We start from the raw sequence: 27233 nt of genomic DNA on the forward strand, positions 1-27233 counted from the left end.
AATGTTGGAATTGTTACCATCCATTTGCATTAGTTTATATGTTCATTGATATGTTCATGCAGCCGTCAGAAACAAACAAATCAGAAACGCATTCGATTCAAATATTTTATCACTGCAATACATGTTATTTTGATTAGATAATCATCAAGTGTTCTAATATAGAATCAAATAAAGTGAGAGACTATACATTTATGCAATTTTAATGCTCTGGCCTTTGCAGATATTTAAGGATGGCCATCTTTAATCAACACATCCTTGTTAACAAATGGGACTTGCAAAGTGTTACCTATGAAATTGATGTTTCTAGGTTATAGCTAAACCTGTAATATTTGAATGTTTAAATAATATTGTCATATTTATATATTTATTTAAATTAGCACATTTCAGTTCAGCACTGTTTTACTTGGAGTGTTTTTTTTTTAATCCAGTATCCATTTAAAAAAAAATGTCGGTCGATTAATTGGTTAGCCACGTATGGTCAAAACTAAACATTGGTAAAATCCACTATCGGTCGACCTCGAATGAGAACAGATATCGTTTCAACAAGAACAATTATAATGATTTTTCATACTATAGTTTCTGTGACAAAAGAGGAGAGTTGGCGGACTGTGACAACTTGTTGACGGTTGACAGTTGACAGGGCGAGAGTCGTTCACGGGAAATTGGACGAATGAAAGTCGGCATGACAAAGCGTAAAAACGCAGATGGGAAACATAGAATGAATGTAATATTTCATAATGGTGCCATAATAGGTTTGCCAGGGAAAGAATGCAGCGAGCTAGTTAAAAAAATGCTCTACAGGACAAGATCATATAACAATTAACCAAATGCTGTCTATCCTTTGCTACTGGTCTACTGGAATAGTACCATTGTCATGGACATTCGCAAGAGATAACCGGTCAGAGGCATACATTATGTCTTACGGGCCTGGAGGAATTATTAGGACAGTAAATAAGACGTCGCAGTGGAAAGTGTTTCATGTGCTGGCCCGAATAGATGAAAACTTATTTTTTAGATCTGACAGAGGAAGAAAGCCCTTTTAAATTGGGTAATCCAGAGACCTTTGCTATTGATAACCTAGAACAAGTGATTTCTAAAAAAGATTGGAAAAGGATCTGGTGTAAAGGTTTAGACAAAATAGTTACCTTGGAATGGACTGGATAAAGAATAGCATTTGTAAAACTAGAATCAAAATTATTGGAGCCGATAGTTTTCCTTGTTGGTATGACGAACCAAAAGTATTTTGAAACGGGAATACAAGGAGTGGTCAATGCAACAACATCCGTAATTAACTTTGTCACCAAAGATTTTTGGCAATGGATTATAAATATATTCAATATTATAGGTTTAATCAAATTATGATGGTATACCTTAAACTGCATAATGGGAATTGTTCTGTCCTCAGTTTGTAAATTGTTTTTTGCTATAAGTTCAATTTCATGCTTGATAATTATTTTGTTTATTATAAGAAAAGAGACACAGGTATTTTGTAATGTAAGAAGAGTCTTTATTTTGAAAGAGCTTTTATTTTGACATGACCTTCCTGTTTACGTATGGGCGATCCCATGAGCTTCCGGTCCTTGAGCTTGCCAGAACCGTAATGTTACCGGCACGAAGCGCGTCGGGATATTTCTGATGTTTCGCTCCCGAATCTTGTTTGTCTCACACTCGTAAGGCGGCAATGTCTGTAAGTGTCTAACTTAAGTGATGTATATTGTATGTTTTGTGTAGAGGTAAACTTAATGAGCACGATGTAACGTCAACTCGAGAATGTATATTAGTAGCTATGTTACGTTGTTAACGTTCGTCTTTTGCTAATTAGCTAACTCATACTCTGTTAGCGTGCTAGTTATTGTACATTTTCTATTAAGCTAACGTGACTGTTTAAAGCTGGTAAATGGTGAAAGTTATATCTTGTACTTGCGAGGCAGGCTCCTAAGTATATTTTGTATTCTGTTTATTACAGTTTTACTCGATTTTCACTTGCAACGTTGGAAAATAAAGGAGCAAGGCGCTCACGTCCTGGCTCGTGGAAACGAGTTTGGCTTGCTGTTGAGTCTGTGTTCACGCACCTAGCTCACACACAGACAGGGACAGTACAGGAATTTTAGGACTAGTGTTCATTTTTATTATGATTAAATGCGCATGTTCTAGGAAGACGCATTTGTTCAAAAACTGAAAACGGACCAATTGTCTAAGGCCTCGTTTACACTGCAGGTCTTGATGCCTAATTCTGATTTGTTACCTTTATCCGATTTTTTTCTTGTCCTTTTACACGTTCTTTCAACTGTGACCCATATCCGGTTCATGCGTTTACACTTGCCATACTATCTGAAATATTGCGCATGCTTAAAGGGTTAAATTCTCTTGCACAGATGGACAAATGCGAAATATGCTTGATGCTAGCTCTGCGATATAAGCAAAGTTCGCCAAACATCATCATGATTTTGAGGCGGAGGATGAAAAGTGCCACCATTGCGAATATGCAGAACTGTGTGTGAGAGAGATCTCAGGACTGGCGGGAGCATATTCTATTTAAATATTGGCTTTAACGAGGAGCAGTGGGTCCTAAATTTTAGGATGAGCAAGCCAACCTTTGATATGTTGTGTCAACGTTTGTCCACATTCCTCTCCTACGACTAGGGGTGCACCGATCCGATATTAGGATCGGATATCGGCCGCGATACTGATAAAATAGCTGGATCGGGGATCGGAAAAAATAACAGATCCACGGGCCGATCCAGGTTTTTTTTTTTTTTCTCGTCGTCGCAGCAGAACCTACGTCATTCGTCAGCTTCACGCGTGTCGCATGCTAGAAGCAACATGGAGCGAGGCAGAGGCCGTTTCTCAATACCAAGTACGCAAACTTCGGACTTGCGTCCTCCTTGGTAGTTCGGACTTGCCAAGTTCGACTCAGGAGAACGAACTCCCGAGGACGAGAGGACGCGAAGAGTACGGTTATTCTGCAAATGGAACAGCATGCGTTCTTGATCGCGTCACTCAGCTCGCTCTGGCTATTCCGGTAATCTCTTTATGTATATTTTAGCCAAAAATAAAACGAAGTATGTTATACAACACCACTCTACCTCTTTTCATTTAAAAAAAAAAATCTTAAACATATTAATGGCCACATAAATGTGGTTCAGGCAAACGCGTACATTGATTATCTTTACTGCATATTAACAACACGAAATATAAAACACAACCCTGCTTCTTTTTGTTTTCATTTTTAAAAATATGAAACATAATGATCATTAAAACTGACATTTAAATTTGCCATTGCTGATTAAGTGAGCATTCACAGGTCATGTTTGTGATGGTGGTGTGACACACATTACAATGTTTGGTTATTATTATTTGTATGTGTGATCAAGTTGTTGTTCGACCAACTTTTTATTTTTTTATTCTCAGGTTCAGCTGCTATGTTGCATTTTAAATTCCTGTTGCAGGACTTTGCACTTTATATTTTTACACGTTTACAATTTTTGGAAACAGTTTTTTTGTTTCCACCGCTACATTTTAATTTGATTTTTTTACCATTTATTTAAAGAAGTTTGATTATATTCTATTTTCGATTTGAATGCACAATTGTTTTTTAAATAAATATGAATACAACACATTACATACATCTGTTATTTTGTCTTAGTTATGTTTAGTTAGTAAAGTCTGGTGCCTTTAGTCTCTTCAAGGAAGGTATAAGGTGGAAGGTATACAGTTTATTATTAATTCAACTATAGTATCGGATCGGTATCGGGTATCGACAGATACACAAAGCCCAGGCATCGGTATCGGTATCGGGACTGAAAAAGTCGGATCGGTGCACCCCTACCTACGACGACAACGTTTCGTCGGGCCATCAGTCCCTTTGCAGATGCGCTTCTGGGTTTCTCTCGACATTAAACCATGGAGACGTTGCCTAATGCCTCAGAAAATCTAATCTCCCTGTTTACATCAGTCACATTGGCAAATATCAGATTTTTTTCCACATATGAATGAGGCCTGAAACCGATCTCAAAATATCCGAATGCATGCGTTTTGTTCCTGTTTACACTGTCATAGAACACATCCGATCTGTGTCACATATGAGCAAATAAATAAATAAATAAATAAATAAATAAATATCGGAATTGGGTCACATTTCACTGACAGTGTAAACGAGGCCTAAATTAGAGCAGCTAGTAGATTTGCAGAGCTCAAAGGCCAAGCATAAGAAAAGCTTGTCTGAAAAGCCTTTGCTGTGACCACCGGAAATGGGGGTGACGATCTCTGCGTACACGTATAGAACATTGACAGGCGGAGTTACAGGATAAATGTATTATCTGCATTATAACAAAAGTGAAAAGGGAAGTTAACCACTTTCTTCCACAGCAAATAGCAGATAGTAACTTAAGGGGAAATTGTTCTCGTTTCATCAAGAAAATCCTTAATTTCCGAACAAGTCCAGAGATCAAAATTGATCTAGCATTAATATGATGTCCAACGGGACTGAAAATGAAATTTCATTGGGAGCTACCAACAGGACTGAGGGTTTCACAGAAGCCTACAGTAACTCGTAGGTGTAGGTCAGTGAATTCGGGGGATATTTTATCTGGGTTCTTTTGAATGAATTCAATAAAATCTGTTGGTATTTGTTGATTTCTGCTCTTCAAAATTGGGAGAATTTTCATAATTGGCAAATTGATTTTGGTTTGCTCTGTGATGGTTACTTTGGACGGGTGGTCTAGACGAATTGATGGTAACTGACGTAACTCTGAAATTAATGAAGAAAACCAAAACCATCTGGTGCGAAATCAATAATCACGGTCAACAGTGTACTTAACTGGACTGTTGATATTTTGACATGGGACAATCAATTATGGATAATAATAGGAACAATGATCCTAAGAGTTTTTATTTTGGGCATTATTGTATCTAGTGAAAATGTGATACTGCTTGGAGTTCTTATGCATAGATGGAATACAATGAAGAAGCCAATAGAACAATGCAAAGAATGTTACGATAACTTTAATTTTGTGGAATCTGATTCAATGTCTGCCTAAATTTCAGGAGCTGCTATGACAGATTGAAATTTTGGAGAATTAACAGTAGGGGGAACGGAACTACCCTTTCTCTATTAAGGAGACAACAGAAGGGAATTGATATGTGACGAATGTAATAAAACAGTATATCAGGTGTACTTTCACCTACTTGATGGTCAAACATGGAGTGGATTTTGCATTAATAAACCAAATGTGTGAAGTAGTATTTGAATATGTGCTTTTTGCAAACTTGTGTGAAATAAGGACCAATATGACCAATTATTTACCTTATAAGGGAATGGCTGCACTATAATGATAGCCCATTAGGCATAGCTTTAAGATGGCCCCCTAACGAGAATGGTATAAAAGGCTTCCTTGCCTGATTCTCAGGGCAGCATTTCGGGTGAACACTTATACACATTTGTTATTTTTGCCTTTGGAATTTTGTCTTTGTATTATACTTTTTAATAAAACAAAATCATGTTGTGGTGATTCAAACTCAAAAAAAAAAAAAAAAAAAAGGGAAAAGTGACGGCTAAGCAAAAAAGGTTGGAAGCAGTGAGTGTCTCCACCGCTAAGAGACATAAGGAGAGTTCTTTAGCCAATAAAATGGAGGTTTTGCCCTCAGTTTGCCCAGATCAAATCTGCAACAGAGGGAGGCACAATCACGATGTTGGAAAATCCCAGTAGGGAATTACCCATTATTTAGGATGTGCTGTCCATGGCAGCCTCTCAAAACAAGTTTTGTGCGGAAGGAAACAAAAAATTATTATCGGAAATCCACTCTCAGTTCTCTCATGATGACTCTCAGAACCACGGCACATGGTTCAGGGGAAGGAGTAGTATCAAAATAGGATGTAGAGAGACAAGCCCTCCAGATTGCGTTGGCACGCTTAAGCCTGGACACTGCCCTTACAGTGGCAGCTCCCACCAGTGTCTTTTCAGAGGGACTGCAAGACCGTCTGCGCTAAGCATTCCCCCATCCAAAGATTATATTGAGGAGCTACAGAAGTGCTGGGCTAATCTCAAGTCACTTACTCATACCACGGCAAGCACGGGGGTGCCCAAAACCCGAAGCGATGCGTCATTGCAAGCATTCACATTCATGTCAAGAGAACTGGGTAGACTCATGTCAAAACTCACTCAAACACACCGCCAAGTCTGTCTGGCACAGTCTCCACTATCAGAAGCCAATAGGAGGACACTTCGTGACCTCCCCGGAGTCTCAGGCAAACTGTTTGGACCAGCGGCAAACTCTGGAATGCAGCATTTAGACATAAGACCAGACAGCAGCTGGCAGACCTAATAAGAACTCCCTCACAATTTAGACAAGGGTATGGGGGACAGTATCCTACTCGCTCTCAACCTTTAGTTCATTCACGTGCTGCTCATAGCCAGCCAAGGCAACTAGATCAACCTGTGCAGTACCCTAGAGCACGAGGACAACAATTCATTCAGGGCCGTTTGAAGGAATTTGGGGGCCCCAAGCAAAATGGACATGGAGGACACCCCCAAAATGGATAAAACTATAGCAATGTCATGTCATTAAATATGATAAACAGTGATTCTGGAACAGATCTGCGTCTTCCTTATCCCGTTAAAAAAAAAAACATATTACAGTATATAACCATATTCCGTCCGTTCGAAAAAAAGTTGCACTAACTGTTCGTTACAAGCAGCATTTGCCATCAGGCAGGTAGCTAACAAACATTTTTGCAAGCCGACCTGCTGCAAAATTACACCATTTGTACAAGACAAGTAGAGCTATTTTATCCAGTGTAATTTATCACTTACCACTATCTTGTTTTACCTTTCTCTTCTTTCTTTTCTGGCTTCCTGAAGCATAATTCCGCGTCATGATGACTGCCGAGGAGGTTTTGTATTTTGCAGGCAGCAGAGATCGCGTAGTTGGCTGGCTGCTGTCAGCGACTACTGAGGGGGGCCCCCTTGAGGGGGATCCCGATAACAGTGTCATTGCACTTTACTGCACTGACTATCAAAGGGGCGCTCACACAGTTTGTCGTTGCATTTTATTCTTAACCAGTCGTTGTCTTGGGGCCCCAGGCCAGCTCGAGGCCCCAAGCAATTGCTTGGTTTGCTTGCCTTGTCGCGACGGGCCTGAATTCATTCAGGCTCCAAGGGGCAGGGCATCAGGTCAGCTCCACGCATTGTCAACCAATACAGATATTGTACATATCAGATACAGTATGCTTTGGAATGGGGATGGAACAATGGTGACATTGTGGCCCAACCCCTCATTCCTACCCAAAAGACTCTCAACATCATTTAGGAATCAACCAATTGAGTTGGAAGCACTCAATTGTTCAATACCTGACACACAAAATGGCAATCAAACTGACCGATTATGTCCAGTACAAGCCCTTCTGGGCTATCTGAAAGCCTCAGGGAAACTGCTACAGTCAGACCAACTCTTTCTCTGCTACGGAGGGCCAAGAAAAAGGGTAGCCTCTGTTAAAACAGAGGTAGTCACACTGGATGGTGGAAGTCATTGTCCAGGCATACAAGGCCAACAACCTTACACTGGGAGCCGACATAAGATGCCATTCGACGAGAAGTATCTTGGGCAGCATTAATAGGTGTCCCTCTAATGAACATGTGCAAAGGCTTATAGGTCATCCACTGATACCTTCTTCAGATACTACAGAGTTAATGTGGCAGCCATTGGTGCTATGGAAGCGGCAGTCCTGTTAGATCCCTCAACTTCTGCTTAAGATTAGGAGTAGCCTCCCAGTGACCTAGTTGTTATGAGCCACCCAATGGGAAGCACTGCCTCTGGTGGTCAGTAAGAATGAAATAGAACAAGAGTTATGCTTATAAATAGTTCAACGAGTTCTGGATGACCGCAAGAGAACCCTGTCACTCAGAGTCTTGCGAGAAGATTCTGTGGAGTTCCCACAGTTTGTGGGATGTCACGGGGTTAAATCGAGGGGATCCCCATGACATGCCTGGTCATGTGATGACTTTGTTGTTACTAGACTCAACCTGTGCATCATCACCTGTGAATCACTGCCTCTGGCGGTCATCCAGAACACATAGAACCGTAGTTACATACGCAATTCATTATTTTGCGTCATCGCGTAATGACGTCACTAAAACTTATTTCTAATAACTTAGTTTTATGGTATGCCGCATTAATGGTGCGTTCACACCGGACGTGAATAGCACGTCAGGCGCGAGTGATTTCAATGTTAAGTCAATGCAAAGATGCGTTACGCGCGTAAATAATTCCTGCGGCGCGAATGAGGGGTAGAGCCCGGCGCGGTAGACGCGAATACGGCGCGAATTGAGCATCTGGCGCGTTAAGCGCGAATGATTTTATTAGTGATTTGTGCATTCACGCGTTTGACGCGAATTCGCGTCTGCCGCCCGAGTTGAAAAATCTGAACTTCTGCGTCAATTCGCGCCGCGTTAACCAATCAGGAGCCTGCTGCTTGCTGCTGTCACGTGGTGAAGTGACAGTTTATAATGTTATTTTATGTTTGGCCTCAAATTATTTTGTAATATGACTAAAATGCACAACAAAACAAATCTTTCACATAAAAACTCGATTTCATGAGAGATACTCATTTTGTATTGAATGCTATTTATTCCATATTTATTCTAGATTAATATGAAACATTATTAATCTAATGTAAATACAAAAAACACAATTAAATCACAGGGCAGGTTTCACTTTTGGAGGCTGGCTCCATTTATTATCAAAACAAAAATAAATGACAGATTAGGTGGGTGCGGGCGAGGGTGAACCTCGCGCCGGGCTGTACAGCGCGGGCTCGTCAGGCAGCGAACACTCGGCCTACGCTGTCCTCGTCAGCGTCCTCACCGTTAGGTCCACCAAACCTAGCTCCTGGAGCAAATTGTGAAACTCCTGAAACCCTCCGGAGGGTCTGGTGGACCCGAGTACAGCGACGATGTCCCCTACGCAGCTGTTTCTGCTCTCCAGAGCATATACGAGCGGTGACTCTCTCGATTAATGCTAATGCTCGATAAACATCTAAAAAAGATGGCCACCAAAGAGTTTCGAAACTTTCGCCTCCGGATTTCGCCTCTAACGCGCGTAAATTTCGCTTCAAACTTTTGCTTTTACGAATTAACACAAAGGGGTCAAGTGTATAACTAGACGCGGCAGGCGCGAATTTGACGCGCTATTCGCGTCCGCTGTGAACGCACAGTAAAACATTCAAATAAAGCCATGTGTAAACGCATATTGCTGATTACCACCTTTCATTCACTTAAGTTAATGGTGTTTGTTGTCATGGTTTCCTTCTGTGATCCTGCATCTTGGATAAGTTTACTACATTTTGCACCCAAAGCACACACTACATAGGCTACATTGATGTAGAACTTCTCTGCATTTGTGCATGTCTAATTATTTAGCTTAAATTGTGAAACTTATGTTGTCCACAATGGTAGGTTTTGAGTGCTGTTTGGTCTACGATAGCAGATGCATATGTGAGGAAGTCTTATTTTCATTTTAAATTTTTTTTTTTTTTTTTTTACTTTTTCTTTCTATAATACAATAATTCTGAAAGAAAATGCACCTAGAGCCTACGGTTTCTATAGTAACGAATGCAACACCCTCGCGCATTTGATTGACAAATAAGCCCCGCACTCCTATTTCAGTGTAGTTAACATTGTGGTTATTTCAGTGAAGAGTTTGCCTCGTATATTCTGTGCAATAGCACACAGTTAAAGTAAACTTCGGCATTTAACTGAACTGTGCACATTTTCATGCAATAAATGCACATCCTTAAATTAGGTTATTTATTTATTTATTTATTTACTTATTGCGCATTTACTGCTGGGCTATGGGCATTTCAGGAGCATCCTTAGTTACAATTTATTGTGTAGTACAATTTGTCAAGTTTGTCAAGTAGTACAAGTTATTGAAATGTATCTTCATTTTACAAATAAAGCTTCAGAGAAGAATACTTTCTACATCCTTCTACCCTGTGGTCACTCTGTGACTAGGTTCCTTTAATCTTTCGTTTTAATTCTTGGAATCGATTCCTAGTTCTGGACTCTATGGAGTTGATTCTAGAACTAGGAATCGTAATTATTCCAAATCCAACAGTCCAACCCGTATATCGCTGGAATTTAGGTATGGTAATTTATAGGTAATTAGTTAATTTTTTTAGCTAATGTCTCTAAATCCCACCTTTTCTGCGAGCTACTCTGCTCTGATTGGGCAGATCAGCTCAGTCAAAAACAAAGCCCTAATGAATGTACCCACCCATGATTTTCAATAACCGTGTATCTGGGGACAGAGTTGATATCTGGAGTCACTGTGGCAACACAGCTCTCAAAATATATGCGGAGGTTAATGTGATGACCCAGACGAACTGAGGCTTCCATGTTTATGATGTCACCCAAGAAGTACACCGCAGAGGCCCGTTCAGAGCGCCAATCACCTGCACCAGAAGTAATGCAAACCAAGTATGACCATTCTACAAATGTCTACTTCAGACATTCAGGTAAAGAGTCAAAATAAAGAGTCCTGAAATTACACAAACTTGTAAACCCTGCACATACTTGTCATTAGCTTTAGTGAAAACTGCAAGTCCTCCAGTGCAAACTGCGTTGAAACGTAAGGAACCATTGTTGGTTTGATGGGGTTACTGGTAATGTCAAATCTCCTGAGAGACAGAGGACACAAAATAAATACCCCATTTTTATACCCATCCCAAAATAGTAGAGGGGAGTAACATGACTTGTTATATACGCAGTCCACTTACCTGCTGTAATAACATTCAATAGGAACTACTGCCTGCTCAAGGTGAACCACTCCGTCTGAAGAGGGTTGCGGAGTGAAGATAAGGAGGTTGGTGTATATAAGAGAGTCATCTGTAATCTGAACAAAATAAAAGCTCAACTGATTAAAATGATTAAATTGATTAACCATGCATTTAAGTGGCTGTCAAGAACTAGACTTTATTAATTAGGCTTTGGTCTGATGTGAAATGAAATGCTGCATACAAGCCGCTTTGCTATTGTCTTAGGCTATGTTCAGACTGTCAGTCCAAATAAAATTATGCATATCCAATTGAAAGTGTGAACTGCACAAAAAAAATTAAATGCTATTTTTACAAATGATTTGAGCTTCAAGGGTTAGTTCACCCAAAAATGAAAATTCTGTCAGTAATTACTCACCCTCATGTTGTTCCAACCATGTAAGTCTTTCGTTCATCTTCGGAACACAAATTAAGATATTTTTGATGAAATCTGACAGAATTTTGACTCCTCCATAGGCTTCCAGTGTGACCGAAACTCACCGGCCCAGAATAGTTATTAAAACATCGTTAAAATAGTCCAAGTAACTACAGTGGCACTACATTAAGTTTATCATGCGACGAGAATACTTTTTGTGCGCAAAAACAAACAAAAATAACGACTTTATTCCACTTTTCATTTCCTTCTCTCTGGGCCTCGTAGTGTTTTTGCGCTGCGCGTCTGTGTTGCACGTCATCACGCAACACACACATGACCGGCGTCGGCCAATAGTGAGCCTACGTGGTGACGTGTAACACAGACGCGCTACGCATTGTGCGCAAAAAGACTACGCGAACCAACTAGAGGCCCAGAGAGAAGGAAATGAAAAGTGGAATAAAGTCGTTATTTTTATTTGTTTTTGCGCACAGAAAGTATTCTCGTCGCTTGATATACTTAAGATTGAGCCACTGGAGTCACTTGGACTATATTAACTATCTCTTTAATAACTTTTCTGGGCCAGCAAGTTTCGGTCACATAGAAGCCTATGGAGGAGTGAAACATGGCTCAGATTTCATCAAAAATATCTTAATTTGTGTTCCGAAGATGAACGAAGGTCTTACGCGGTTGGAACAACATGAGGGTGAGTAATTACTGACAGAATTTTCATTTTTGGGTGAACTAACCCTTTCATTCATATGTGGTTTGAAATTCTATTCAAATTGCATTTCTGGAAATCCATTTCAATCTGACCGCTCTGATCGGATTTTGCTTAGTTTGCGACTCCTGTTGTTATAGTAAACATACAGAAAGTCACTGCAGAAACAAGGTTGTGTTGTTGCAAAGTGCCGGTCGAGCATAAAACGACAATATAACAGAATATTTTGAAACCGGCAGAGATGACAGCACGGACTAAAGCTGCTCATATCAGCCTCCTACAGTTCTGTCGCTGCCTCAGAAGATGCACGAGTCCAACACAGCTTCTACACATTGTTATGTTGTAAATCAGACAGCATCTGTATTGCAAACCCCTCGATGTTTCGGTTGTTTTCGGTGTATGCCTACCAACCCAACGTCATTGTCACTCAAACCAATGCCGATATTCCAGAAAACGAAAGAGCGGCATGGACCCAATTACGATCTTAAAAGTCTGCGATATACAATGTGGACATCAATCATTTTAAATCAGATTCCAATCGGATACACAATCGGATTTGGACAAACAGTTTAAACGTAGCCTTACGCTACGTTCAGACCAATTCAGACTACGGTCAGTCCAAATCAGATTTTTGTCTGACCGCTCTGGTGCATTTCCCAAAAGCATCATTAGCCATCTTTGGTTGCAAGTTCCGTCATTTGTCTCATGCAAAAAGTCTATATGCTGATGTACCAGGCAGAAAACAGATCAAAGGGTTTGTGCAGATGGAAAAGCACACAAAATCCTGTACATTAGTCATATGGGAAGGGTGGAGGTAGTGGAAGGCACTGAAATACATGTTATATAAGATGTTTTTTGTTTTTTTTTTTAAATGGTATGGTCAGATTTTCCACCAATAGAAAGCCTCTGGAAAGATATTTTTAACGGTGGCGATATTACGGGTGGGTGGGGGGGTGGGGGGGGGGATAGCTATAAGGATGCCCATTGGGTACCTAGCGATAAGGAAAGGGTATAAGACATGACGTCTGGCAATGTTAAGATCAGATGAACAGCTGGCATCTCACTTTGCTTGTTCAATAAAGCTAATTCTTCTGAGACCTGGAACTTCGACTCAAGAGCTTTCTTTGAGACCTGAACCAAAGAGACTTTAAATCTGCTACAACATTAGCATAGTTCAATGAGTTGGTGTTTACAACCATAGTTCCAACGAACATTCGCAAACAGTTTTGCAAAGTTGTGTGGTTGGAACGACGTCTCTCGACCTGTGGTTAGAAGCATAGATTCTTGTTTGCATGACATGTGAACTTAAATCCTTATTTTGAGAAAAATAAGCAAGCTGACATTCAGTACAATCTAGTCGTTTTATTTTGAATATATACAAAACGTCATTTACGTTTTACTTTGTCAAGACATTTAAAGTGCCGTTTTTAAAGAGTGTGCAAGTACATGCACTAGAACGTAAGAACGAGCCTATATGATTGAATCTAGAAAAAGCGAAAAAACTGATTAAATGTTTCGAGAAAGTCATGACTAGTCGATTTCTTCAACGATGAAGTTGCTCTCTTTTCAGTGGTTTTTACTAATATTTTCTTATTAATCTATTTCTACAGTACTATTTATAACCCTAACTAGCCCATTGTTGCCTGCAAATTTGATAATGCTCAACTCAGTTGGATCAGAGGCCTGTCGATGCTTTGGCAATGTAAAGCCTTTTTGCCATGCCAATAAAGCTACTTCGGAATTTGTCAATTTGCTGAGTTTTTCAAACAGGATGAGAGACCACAGACTTGCACTGTCAATATACTAGCTACATGCAATAGCTTGATTAGTCACACAAAAATAATCAGAAAGAGTAACAAAATGCTTTCTCTGTCTAGATTTGACTAATAATAATGTAAAAACTGATACTTCAGCAAAAAACAATCTTAAATTTGACAAAAAAAAAAAAACACTCATAATGCCTCAAAGGCCTATATCCAAATGCAAAACCCAAAGCAATTAAAAATTATGTCTGAAAGCAATGTACACAGCCATGTTTATACATTTATATATAGGGCAATACATCCATCTAGTGGTTACACGTGTGTATTACAGCTGATAAATGGTTTAGAGGTAAATATTTAGTACCGTAAAATCCCCTTATATAGCCAGTACTTATTTCTATTTTTCTCTATTAAAAACCCAGAAAAGATTGAATCACCACACTCGAATAGCCATTACTAGTGACATTTATTTTATCACTAATATTTATGATTAATTTTAGTGATACTCATGCTTAGGTTAAAACTTTTTCCAATACTTAGAATTTAGACTGCAGTAACTATTTCAACCACTAGCTGTCAATATTATATCCTGCATTTCACTTCTATTGGAAATATCCTACCTCCCACTTCTGAAGTTGTGATTACAAACTCATTGAATAGAAATCATGGAGGACATCCGGTTTATTCTTATTTCTTGAGGAAATCTTAAAGCCAAAATGTAAAGATATTTAGTTTTGAATAAAATGTAGGCCTAGCATCCCATTCGTTGACAACCATATAAACATTCACAAGCTTCCCAGAGGTAAATACAAGGCGTTCATGTCCAATTTTCAACTGGGAAACTATACGAGTTGGGGGCGTGTCAATGAGAAACGTGGCAGAATACCACAATATTTAGCAGTGACCAGTGTTGGAAAAGTTACTTTGGAAATGTAATACAGTAAGTTACTTTGGAAATGTAATACAGTAGGTTACAGATTACAAGTCACCCCATTTCAAATGTAATAAGTAGTCTAACTATTTAAATTACTTTAATAAAGTAATGTAACATTACATTTGATATTTTTTTGTTTTCAATTGTAAAAGGGATACTTTACCTCTGGAAAGATGAAAGATGAATTTAAAATGGGTCATTTATGTAGTAGAAATGTGAAATTATTTTTGAATTTGGAGCCTTCTAGACTGAGAAAAGCCAGAAAATTTATTTTTGGCTCATGCTGATGAAAGACAACAACTCCCAGAACGCACTTACTTTGCTGCACTACGAGGCCACTCCCAAGCCACGCCTACCAGTAAGAGCGTGCAGGACCGGGAATTTTCTTAGCAATGCTAAAACGCACATCAACCGATCACTTGTTAAGCGTTCATGTAAACACTACATTCAGATTCACCAATCGGAATGAATTCAGTTAGACTGAAACAAAAGGTGTGCATGTAAACAATGAATGGCGACTGTAGAAAGCAAAAGCCGAATCCCGGACATTTTGGGCGATCTCGACGGCCGGACATGTCCGGGAAAAAGAGGATGGTAACCCTTATGCCTGGTTCAGATTACACGATTTTTTTGTCTGTTACGATAGTCACTGTGTCAGATTACACGATTTTGACTGCTAAAAATCTTGTCATGTCGTGGACAAGAAACATGTCAGACTACACGTTGCTTTACGACCAGTCATCGCGAGCCGTCTCACACACATTTACTCGCACATATATTACACACGCACTCACACACACACACAGGCTTTCACTCACTCACACACTCACTCACTCTCGATTACACACACAAACACACACACGCACGCACACACACTCGCTCGCTCACTCGCGCGCGCGCGCACACACACACACACACACACACACACGCGCGCACACACACGCGCACACACACTCTCTCGCTCACTCACTCACTCTCGCTCACATACTCACTCACTCTAGAACCCGTCGTGGAGGACCATTAAAAAATTAAACATGCTAGTCTTTTTGTCGTGATGTCGTGAAGCATCGCAGACGCGACGTAGGTTGTCGCCCACTATGACACACTATACGAGATGAAACGATCGAATCTTGCGTCACGACGCCCGTTGTCGTTTACGAATCCCCACGACACCCTACGTCAAATGGATCGTGCCAAAATCGGGCTAAAATCGTGTAATCTGAACCAGGCATTACTAACGTTACTTGGCTTTCTCCTACTACTCAGCTTTCTCCACAGAACAAGAGCCTGTTAGCTTAGCTTCCAAAAAAAGGTTTGGTTGACACTATTTGTACATTCTGTGAGTGAGATCCCACCCTCTATGGGCGGGTTGAAAACATGCGGAACGAGCTCCTACTACTGGCTGTATTTTCTAGCCTCTGGCCAAAAAATCTTCCGATGACGCAAAATGACAATTGTGTCATCGGAGGATTTTTTCCAGACAAAAAAAAAACAAAAAAACAAATCTCTCGTCTCAGGGGGATATGAGGGAGGGAAGCATGGTAATTCGAAAATTAACTGATACAAAGCTTAATGCTAAATGCTGAAGTATCCCTTTAAACATCTCCAAACATTTAAACCAGGTAGGGTTAATCGAATATAGACAAATATATCCGCTTAAATGGAGTTATCTCCTTTAGTCGCCTGTAGTCCTTTCGGTGTGTTCAAGCACAGATTTTTTTTTTTTCCGCTGACGCAGGCGACAACACAGTCGGCTTTCATCAATGCTAGTTCTTTGGCGTCAGTTTGGTGTGGTCCTACCTTTACAGTAGTAGTCAACACTAGGGCTGTCACTTTATGTTCGAAAATCGATTGTACAAACGATCGGACCAACCAACGCAAGTTTCGAAAACGAAAATAGGGAATCGATTTTAACGGCCTTCTCTCGGAGCGCGACCAGCTCGTCACGATACGCCCGCAGCGAACGCGCGTCACACAGCAACTGCAGGCTCTGACAAACACGAATAACAGTAAATTATACTTCTGCATAATGTGTCTTTTTTTACAAAACTGTGAATTCTGCCGGTATGCAGACAGCATACTCATGCATACAGATACAGATTCGGGCTACAGTCTACAATTGCCTACGTAGGCAACATTTGTTTGACATTTCTAATCGTAAACACAGCCATGTTGAAGCCTGCAGTAATGTTTTCAGTGCTGTTATGGCAGTCCACTCTACTTATTGCTTTTCGAGAATGTTGCACTCCTTTTTGTCATTGTGCACGAAGCTTCACGCCAATAAATCATCAGGAAAATTTGCTGACTTGTGCACATCTCAAGCGCGGCGCGCCCTCTAATGCCTTTTAGTTGTCCGTGGATTTCCCCATATTTGGCGTTTAAAATGGAAACGTCTTTAGACATGGATAATCGATTTTACAATCGATTCAATGAACACTTATGTCTCAAAAATCAAACAGGATTTTTTCACAAAAGTGACAGCCCTAGTCAACACTGATTACTGTCAGACTTTCAAAATCCTTCATCACTTGAATTAAGATTATAATAATTCAAACAGTGCGTGTTGACGTGGCCAAATTTCACGTGTTTCGTTTAAAGAGAATTGGCCCCATTCGCCTTCCATAAACGTGGTCATGACACGTTCATTGAGACGAGTGCATGTTGCAAAGTCATAAAAGAGCCGATCGGAACGCCATAAAAGCATCAGAATAGGCCTTTATCCCAGCCGCATGTCGTCATTGGTTGCGTAAAGGAATTTCCGCCTACATTGTCAATGGACAGACGGCAGTTTTGAGAGGAAAATTACACCCATTAAGTTTCACTTAACAATAAGTCAATATTCAAAACTGTTTATTTAGACTTACATCATACCCTACATGCATTTCATCTTCGATTCTAACGTGTAACATTATCTGAGAGACGCGTTGTCAGCGCTGCCAATGCTGAGATTAACGAGCAGCTCAAGTTACTGCCAGAGGAATGATTTAATTTTATTTTTAATGTAATTGTTTATTTTTGCATTATATTACCACCTATTATTTAGTGTCTACAGTATCACTGCACTCAAACACAGATGAGACATTTACGATGACCAAACCAGTTAATTTTGATAATAGTCTGTGGGCTGGAAATATTCCTTTATTTAAACTACTTCAATTTTATAGCATCGTAAAGTGCATGAAAAAATGCGAACATTGTTTAATACCATAAGTTTCCCCCAACTTTAATTGAATCCCCATAAAATTAACATTTTAAGATTTGTCTAATTCTAACGTTTTTTTAATGTGATGCATAGTTTGCATTTTATTCTTGCAGTTCTGCAATAAAATAAGTTGATCAGAGTCTGAAGTATTGCACTCACACATACAGGCTTGCGTGCTCCCCTTTAAATCACGAAATATGCATCGAAATATGACTCTTTGTTTCACAATACTAATGACTGTAAACTGAGGCTGGTGTCTTTAGAAAAGGTCTCTGTGCTGGATTTTGCACACACACACACACACACACACACACACACACACACACACACACAAAACTAATTCACAACAACCCATGTTATGGGCACAGCCATTGACACAGGCTGGAGTGGATTTTTTTTTTTTTATGCTCCTATTTGAAACTTCCGCTTTTCGAACACGGAAGTGTGATAAAGACCTATTGCATCGCTTTACTAAACACCCTTTAAACAGCACAAGGCATTGGCAGGAGACATCAAAAACAGGCATAGTAGCAAATTTAAACGTATCTTAGCTTTTTTCAGAAAATATTCAGATGTGACCCCCTTTGTAATCATTAATAAGTAACTAATTTAATTAGACTTTTTTCTCAGAAAATGTAACTGATTACAGTTTCATTTATTTTGTAATTAAATTACGTAATGCCGTTACACGCAACTTCCCAACACTGGCAGTGACATTTTCAATCTTTTTTTTATTTACAACAAAAGTTAATTGCCAGCACAAAATATAATAGCATTGTAATATATGTAACGATAAAGTTTACAGTGGCGTCATAAATTAAAAACAAAACATCACAAGTGATGCACATTCTTTGATCTTCATTTTCTAGTTGTAGAGTATAAAAACCTTGCAGTATTTTTGTGTAGTAAATTAAGAGGTAGGCTACACCGCTACCTTTCTCCGACGAAAGTGACTTGAAGACACCTGACGTCATAAACACGACTTCCCAACTCGTAAGTACGAATATCTCCGTGACCGGATCTCCATCATCTGAAGCGAATTGAGAATTACTGGCATTAGATTGCAATGTTACTAAATCTACCTTGGCTGGGCAAATGAAGCTATTTAAAGCAACACAGGGTGGACAGTCTTTGTCATTGGAGGATCTCTTTGAAGCTGAAATGGCTATTGTTCGCTTAAGTCAACAGCGAATGAGACACTACAAGAAGCTAACTGGAAGCAACACATTAATCAATTAGAGCACAATAAATAAAAGACATTGGTTGCATCTTACATCTGTGTTCATGGAGTTTATACGCGTTGATTACTTGCTCACTCCTATTACCAGTACAACAGCGGCTTAATGGAAAGCTGTTACAGTCATTATGATTGTTGTTGTTGTTATTAATATTATTTTATAAAGTAGCATGTAAGATAAAATTAGTTTTATTATTTTATTTTTATTTTATATTAAACAAAGCAGTTTCTGCGACAGCTCCAGCTCTCCGACGCACAGTGTAAACGTCAGTGTCCGAATTCACTCACTTCATTTCGTTCACTCCTTGCAGATATAGACCTTACCCAGATAGCACACATACATCACGGAGACGTCTATTTGATGTGCGTTTACGTCTGGAAGACGTATTTTTAAGAGTGTTTGCTCATCTGCAATACGTCTATACAGTGAAAAAAATGAAAGTTGAATTTACTAGATTTTATGGTAAGTGGTTCCACACAATTGATTTTAGCTACATTTAAACGAATGCATTAATTTGAACTTATTAAACTTTAGTTCAACTTAATGCATTTGTTTAAATGTAGCCAAAATCAATTGTGTGGAACCACTTACCATAAAAAAAATTCAGTTAATTCAACGAATAATTTTTTTCAGTGTAGGACGTTTCCTGTCAGATGTCAAATAGATGTTTAGAAGATGTCTTTAAGATGTAATGATTTAGAATGCATGTTAAACTGACATCTTAAAGATGTCTAGGGCCTCGTTAACACTGCAGGGCTTGATGCCCAATTCTGATTTGTTACCTTTATCCTATTTCTTTGACCATCCGTTTACACGTTCTTTCAATTGTGACCCATATCCGATTCATGTGTTTACACTTGCTATACTATCTGAAACATTGCGCATGCTTAAAGGGTTACATTTTACATCTTGCACATGGGCGGATGCGAAATATGCTTGATGCTCTGCTATATATGTGAAGTTCACCAAACATCACCATGATTTTGAGGCGGAGGAGTACGAAAAGTGCCATCATTGCACATATGCTTCAGTTACTGTGTGTGAGAGATCTCAGGACTGGTGGGAGCATATTGGCTTTAAATACTGGCTTTAACGAGGAGCAGTGGGTCCAAAATTTTGTTGTGTACGACAATATGTTGTGTCAATTTTTTCACATTCCTCTCTTACGACGACACATTTCGTTGGGCCATCCGTCCTTTTGCAGATGCACGTTGGGATTTCTCTCGTCATTAAACCGCGGAGACGTTGCCTAATGCCTCAGAAAATCCGATCTGCCTGTTTACATGACAGTCGCATTAGCACATATCCGATTTATTTCCACATATGAATGAGGCCTGAAACCAATCTCGAAATATCCGAATGCATGCGTTTTTTTTCCTGTTTACACTGTCATAGAACACATCGGATCTGTGTCACATATGAGCAAAAAATCGGAATTGGGTCACTTTTCACTGACAGTGTAAACAAGGCCTATCAGATGTTAGTAAACAGCATATGCTTTCCAGATGAAGTGATCTTTAACAGACATCTTGCAGACGTGCGTGTGCTATGCGCCAGAGAAACAAAGGCAAATCCGCATCACAGTCAACTCCGTTTCACTGCTCTAAAACGGATCCAGCCCGGGCCCGGTTTCAGTGGGTGGGAACAACAGTCGCAAAACAGATTAGGACTCGGTATCCTACCTCAAACACTTCACCAAGGTAAGTCACACATGGTCAAACTGTTTTATTAATTACTTAATTTCTTATTGATTATATTGTGTACTCGTTAGCTTAAATTTTAAAATTAACTTTTGGAGTTTTTATTGCTCCTTAGATCGGCATTGAATCGTAATGTTAGCTCACTCTTATGTTTTCAGAGGGCATATGCTAACACAAAGACGACCCAGAGGATTGTAATATGTAATTGACGAATTTTAACTGCTTTAATTTTCACTGTTGTTAAAGTTTTAACTGCGGCAATGTTAGTGATAGGCTAGTGTTAGCTTAAACTAGCTAAGGCCTCCTGCACTGCAGACCATCACTTTGTAATAAGGTTTCATTTGTTAACATTATTAATTTGTTAATTGATAATATCGTTAATTGTTAATATTAACATTTGTTAATATTAATTACAATGAACTAACCATGAACAATACATTTGTTACTGTATTTGTTAATGTTAATTAATATAAATACAGTTGTTCATTGTTTGGTCATGTTACTTCACAGTGCATTAACTAATGTTAAAGGAGAACTCCGGTCAATTTTAACATTGAGCTCATTTTATTGTACATTTGGAGTGCTGTCAATACAGAGAACAACTACAAAAATCGGTGTTGCCTACACCGAGTTATTCTATTTTTAAAATTTGCACCCTGTTGACTTCAATGGGGCAAGTACTAAACCTGCTTTTAGGCTCTTAACATCCTTGATGTGTCATTACAAGTGCACAGAAAATGTGAGTGATTCCTTCTGAGTGAACACGAGTGAATCTGACTGCAGTAGATGTAAAAGATATGTATAAAAATGATGTTATTTAAGCCAGCGCAAATACCTGTTTACATCCTGTTTTTCGGTTGAAGTCCAAAGTAGTCGATTGCCGAGTTCACGCGCGATAAACCTATGCGCGTGAACTCGGCAATCGACTACTTTGGACTTCAACCGAAAAACAGGATGTAAACAGGTATTTGCGCTGGCTTAAATAACATCGTTTTTTATACATATCTTTTACATCTACTGCAGTCAGATTCACTCGTGTTCACTCAGAAGGAATCACTCACATTTTCTGTGCACTTGTAATGACACATCAAGGATGTTAAGAGCCTAAAAGCAGGTTTAGTACTTGCCCCATTGAAGTCAACAGGGTGCAAATTTTAAAAATAGAATAACTCGGTGTAGGCAACACCGATTTTTGTCGTTGTTCTCTGTATTGACAGCACTCCAAATGTACAAAAAAATGAGCTCAATGTTAAAATTGACCGGAGTTCTCCTTTAACAAATAGCCTACAACATTTTATTTTAATAATGCATTAGTAAATGTTGAAATAAAATTAACAGATTAATAAATGATAGTTGCAGTTAATTTTTAGTTTGTCAACTAATGGTAACTAACGATACTATTCTCTTCTGCTCACCAAGACTGTGGTTATTTAATCAAAAATACAGTAATATTGTGAAATATTATTACATTCTATAGTAAAATGTAGGCTAATTTATTCCTGTGATCAAAGCTATAATTTTCAGCATCATTACTCCAGTCTTCAGTGTCACGTGATCCTTCAGAAATCATTCTAATTATGATGATTTGATGCTCAAGAAACATTTATGATTATTATCAATGTTGAAAACAGTTGTACTGCTTCATATTTTTGTGGAAACAACTATACCATTCAAACATTTGTGGTAAAATTAATACTTTTATTAATCAAGGATGTCTTAAATCGATGGAAATTAACAGTCAGTGACATTCATGTTACCAAATAATTTATATTTAGTAAATGCTTTAATAATCTTAATTTAATATATGCAAATACATGCTGTTCATTGAACTTTCTATTTATCAAAGAATCATGAAAAAATGATCACCATTTCCACAAAAATGTTAAGCAGCACAACCGTTTTTAACATTGATAAGAAATGTTACCAGAGTACAAAATCAGCATATTAGAATGATTTCTGAAGGACCATGTGATATCTGATCCTGATCAATATAAATTAATGTTTAAATAATTGATATAGGCCTACCAGTAACAGGCCTTAACTGATCTACATTATAGAAGAACTATAAATCAGGACTCAGAAGCTTATTAGTTGGAGGTTGATGTTTTTTGCACATATTTTTTTTTCTCAACAGGAGCTGTAAGGAAAAAACAGTCTTCTACCAGTGCAGCAGATAGTGGAATAGGTTCTTGCGGCATCCGTTGATTTAACCTTTGATCTGTGACGGCGGCCGGAAGGAACGTTTAAGAGCCAAAGAGGCCTTAACTGAGGTAAATTTCAGATATAAGCTGCACAGCACAGTACAGAACAGCAGTCAAATTCTTTATTTAGTGCGGCAATTACATGAATATCTAAAATCTTTCTTCTTGGTCTTTTTTTTTCTTTTTCAGATGCCTCAGGGGAATTAAACGGCACATATGAAGTGGTTTGTAATACCATGGCTTTCAGACCTGTCCTGATTGGTTTTTGATGTTTACTGTTCATTCTATAAAATTATTTTGGTAACGCGTTACAATAAGGTTCATTGGTTAAAATTAGTTAACTACCTTAGTTAACATTAACTAAGAATGAACTGCACTTCTTTAGCATTTATTAAAGGAATAGTTCACTTTAAAATGAAAATTCTGTCATCATATACTCAACCCTCATGTTGTTTCAAACCTGTATGAATTTCTTTCTTCTGCTGAACAGAAAGGAATATATTTAGAAGAATGTCCGTAACCAGGCAGTTTTGGGTCCCATTGACTTCCATAGTAGGAAAAAAAATATACTATGGAAGTCAATGGGACCCAAAAACTGTCTGGTTACTGACATTCTTCTAAATATATTCCTTAATGGTTAAAGGGTTACTTCAGGATTTAGCATTAAGCTTTGTATTAGTAGAAAACCTGTAGTATTTTCGAATTACCATGCTTTCCACCCTCATATCCCCCTGAGACAAGAGATTTATGTATTTTTTGTCTGGAAAAAATCCTCCGATGACGCAAAAATCGTCATTTTGCGTCATTGGAGGATTTTCTGGCCAGAGGCTAAAGACTACAGCCAGTAGATGGCGTTGTTCCGCATGTTTTCAGCCCGCCCATAGAGGGTGGGATCTCACTCAGAATGTACAGTGTCAGCCGTCTTTCTTTGGAAGCTAAGCTAGCAGGCTCTTGTTCTGTGGAGAAAGCTGAATAGTAGGAGAAAGCTGAGTAAGTAACCATCCTCCTTTTCCCGGACTTGTCCGGCGGGCGAGATCGTTCGAAATGTCCGGGATTCAGCTTTTGCTTTCTGCGGTCGCCATTCATTGTTTACATGCACACCTTTCAATCTAACTGAGTTCATTCCGATTGGTGAATTTGAATGTAGTGTTTACATGAACGCTAAACAAGTGATCGGTTGATGTGCGTTTTACCATTGCTAAGAAAAATTCCCGCTCCTCCGTGAGAGATGCGAGACCCGGCGCCTCTCAGTAATGACGCCACCGCCCTCGCGCTGTTCTCCCGCGGCCGTCAGCCTCGTCCTGCTCGCCACAGTAAGCATGATGAATGGCCACTGTAGAACGCAAAAGCCGAATCCCGGACATTTTGTACGATCTCTAAATCCCTCGCAAACTCATCACGTAGGCTAGCTTTGTTGTTTACAACTGCGCACTCTTACCGGTAGGCGTGGCCTCCTAAGGCAGCGAAGCAAGTGCATTCTGGGAGTTGTTGTCTTTCATCCACATAAGCCAAAAATACATTTTCTGGCTTTTCTCAGTCTAGAAAGCTCCAAATTCAAAAATTTCTTCACATTTCTTCTACTTAAATGATCTATTTTAAATACACATTCATCTTCCCAGAGGTGAAGTATCCCTTTAAGCAGAAGAAAGAAATTCATACAGGTTTGAAACAACATGAGGGTGAGTATATGATGACAGAATTTTCATTTTAAAGTGAACTAATCCTTTAATCTTAGTTAATATTAATTTCAACATTTACTAATACATTAAAATCAAAGGTTGTATTTGTTAACATTAGTTAATGCACTGTGAACTAACTTGAACAAACAACAGCTGGATTTTTATTAACTAACATTAACACACATGAATAAATACTGTAACAAATGTTTGGCTCATTGTTAGTTCATGTTAGTTTATACATTAATGAAACTTACCATTAACTAATGAAAGTGTTGCCATTATTGGGGATTATTTGGGATAGGCTAAATACATTCATGGGGCTTATGTCACTACACAACATGAATACCCATTCAAAAACATTTTCAAATATACATTGAGAAAAGTTCTGAGATTGTATCACTGTTTTAAAGGGAAAGTTCACTGAAAAATGAAAATTTGCTCTTAATTTACTCACCCGGCCTCAAGCCATCCAAGATGTAGGTGACTGTTTTTCAGTTAAACAGTAAAGACGATTTTTAGCTGAAACCGTGGTCTTTGGTGATTCATATAATGCAACTCAATGGTCACTTTGAGAGTAAAAAAACAAACATATTACAGGCAAAACAAGACTGCCGTGACACAGGACTGTTTGCAGAGGCTGGGGATTACTGGTAATAATGTTGTAAATACTGTTCAGTTTCTTTGACAGACCAATTGTTTTGCTTCATACAGGTATTAATTTTGTTTTGCCTGTAATATGTTTTTTTGACTCTCAAACTAACTGTAGCTATTGACTTTAATTATACAAATCATCAAGGACCACATTTTCAGCTAAAAAAATCTTCTTTACTGTTCAACTTGTAGTTGCGTAGCTGTCAATGGAGGGAAAGAAATCTCTCAGATTTCATTAAAAAGATCTCAATTAATTTGTGTTCAAAAGATGAACGAAAGTCTTACGGGTTTGGAACGACATTAAAGTGAGTAATTAATGACAGAATTTACTTTTTTGTGTGAACTATCCCGTTAACGGCAAGTAGAGACTTAAGTGTTTTATATAAACTTTGAGTACTTGTGCAAAAATTATCAAAATAAAAAGAAAAGATGCACAGTGGCACTGTTTTGCATTGTTTTGTGAATTTGTTTTAATATGCTTTAATATGCTTAAATAGAAAATGGATCAAAAGATAAAGCCCTTGAATAGGTCAAATTTACGGTCCAAATAATTTTTCTTTGAATGCATGTTTACTGTGAAGTAGTGGCTGTGAGTTAGTGCTAACACTAGATTATCATGTGGTATTTTAGTGTAAAAAAGTACAGTAATTCGACTTTTTATTGCATAAGAATTTTGTGTTAAAAACAGAAAAAAATATAAGTGGCATAAGACCATAAGATATTAGATCATGTAAATGAGAAGATTCATGAAATTCTAGTATACTACTTGGATAGAGCGAGCGAGTGTGTTTGTGTACTATCAACAAAATGAGCTGGCCCTAATCCAGCATGATTCTGGACCAGATCCAGAACGGAGCTGGACCAGATCTGGCCCACACTTGCACCAAATCGCCATAAAGGAATCCGGAGCTGGCCCAGTTCTGGTCCAGATGAGGAAAAAAAACGGATCCGTGCCGGTATTGCGCGGATCTGGCCCAGAACGTACTAAGTGTCTGGGCCAGATGATTTTTGCTATCTGGGTAACTTAGTGCACTCAAATGCCATACACTTGGCTATATAGGGATTAGTGAATTAGAGAACGGTTTCGGATACAGCTTAACACATCAGTTTCTTCTTTCGACTCTCTGATCGGTGTAATTTTCTGTACAGCATTTTGTACAGCATCATGGGTAATGTAGTTTTCACCAGAAATTCCGTTGTTAAACACGATTTAAAAAAGAACATTCGAAATACGTTAGGCCTTTATACGAAAAAACAAGGGTGTGCAAGGACTACCCTCAAACATACCCAGGTATTTAACAAAACCTTATTTCTGGAATAACCCCCGGATGAAATTGCTCTTAAACAGATTCTGACCCAAAATAAATATCTACAAAAAAGCTTGAATTGCTCATACCCAGTGTTGCGTGCCACAGTCAGTGAGCTCAGCCGCTATGATGTACTCGTTATTGGAGAACGCGGTCACTTTACACGAAGGAGTGAACTGACTGTCGGCACCAAGCCGCAGCTCTGAAGCATCCACAGGTAAATCAACGTCAAAGAGGTCAACCTTAACCGCGATCTCCATGTAATTCTCGTGGCAAATCACGGCTACTGTTTTGACACGTGTGATCTGTCTGCTGGGCAAATCGTTTGCTTGATTCCAGAGGTGCTTGATTTGGAACGGTTCCCTCGTTTGCGACCGACCGGATGGATAGGGTATCGGAGGGTTAGAGCTCAGTTGAGAGGTCCTTGCATCACTAAACTCTGCTGTCAAAGTCAGGATCAAGAGATGCAAGATTAAACTTTCCGTCATCGTCCTCAATTAATTTAGTGAGCCAAACCTGCAAGCTAACCCGCATCACCTAGCAAGCATCCGGCCCACTTCCGCTTCTTTAAATGGACAATTAACTAATTTTTGTATGAGTTCCATAATCACGGGTTAATTAGGCGTTGCACTGCTGAAAGTTGGGCAATAATTG

The 27233-nt window shown here is 38.9% G+C and overlaps 1 protein-coding gene across 5 annotated transcripts in view; it reads right to left on the bottom strand.

Annotated features, from left to right (window-relative positions):
* Positions 1-27199, bottom strand: part of LOC308691632 (uncharacterized protein) — a 176059-nt gene extending 148860 nt beyond the window's left edge. For 3 of the 5 annotated variants that reach the window (XR_014030269.1, XM_081367042.1, XM_081367043.1), the window contains exons 1-4: positions 26669-27153; positions 10775-10890; positions 10572-10675; positions 10273-10450 (exon numbers count right to left, since the gene is read on the bottom strand). Coding sequence is in view for 4 of the 5 variants with exons in the window: in XM_081367042.1 (XP_081223168.1) it covers positions 10273-10450; positions 10572-10675; positions 10775-10890; positions 26669-27067 (797 nt within the window). In the remaining variant the exon portion in view is untranslated. Of the gene's footprint in view, positions 1-10272; positions 10451-10571; positions 10676-10774; positions 10891-11189; positions 11514-26668 lie in introns of those variants that run through there. The other 2 variants (XM_081367044.1, XM_081367045.1) reach the window with 2 other exon arrangements.
* Between the last annotated feature and the right edge of the window lie 34 nt (positions 27200-27233).

The sequence above is a fragment of the Scardinius erythrophthalmus genome (assembly GCF_964197995.2).
Source record: "Scardinius erythrophthalmus genome assembly, chromosome: 5".
In the NCBI taxonomy this organism is placed as follows: domain Eukaryota; kingdom Metazoa; phylum Chordata; class Actinopteri; order Cypriniformes; family Leuciscidae; genus Scardinius; species Scardinius erythrophthalmus.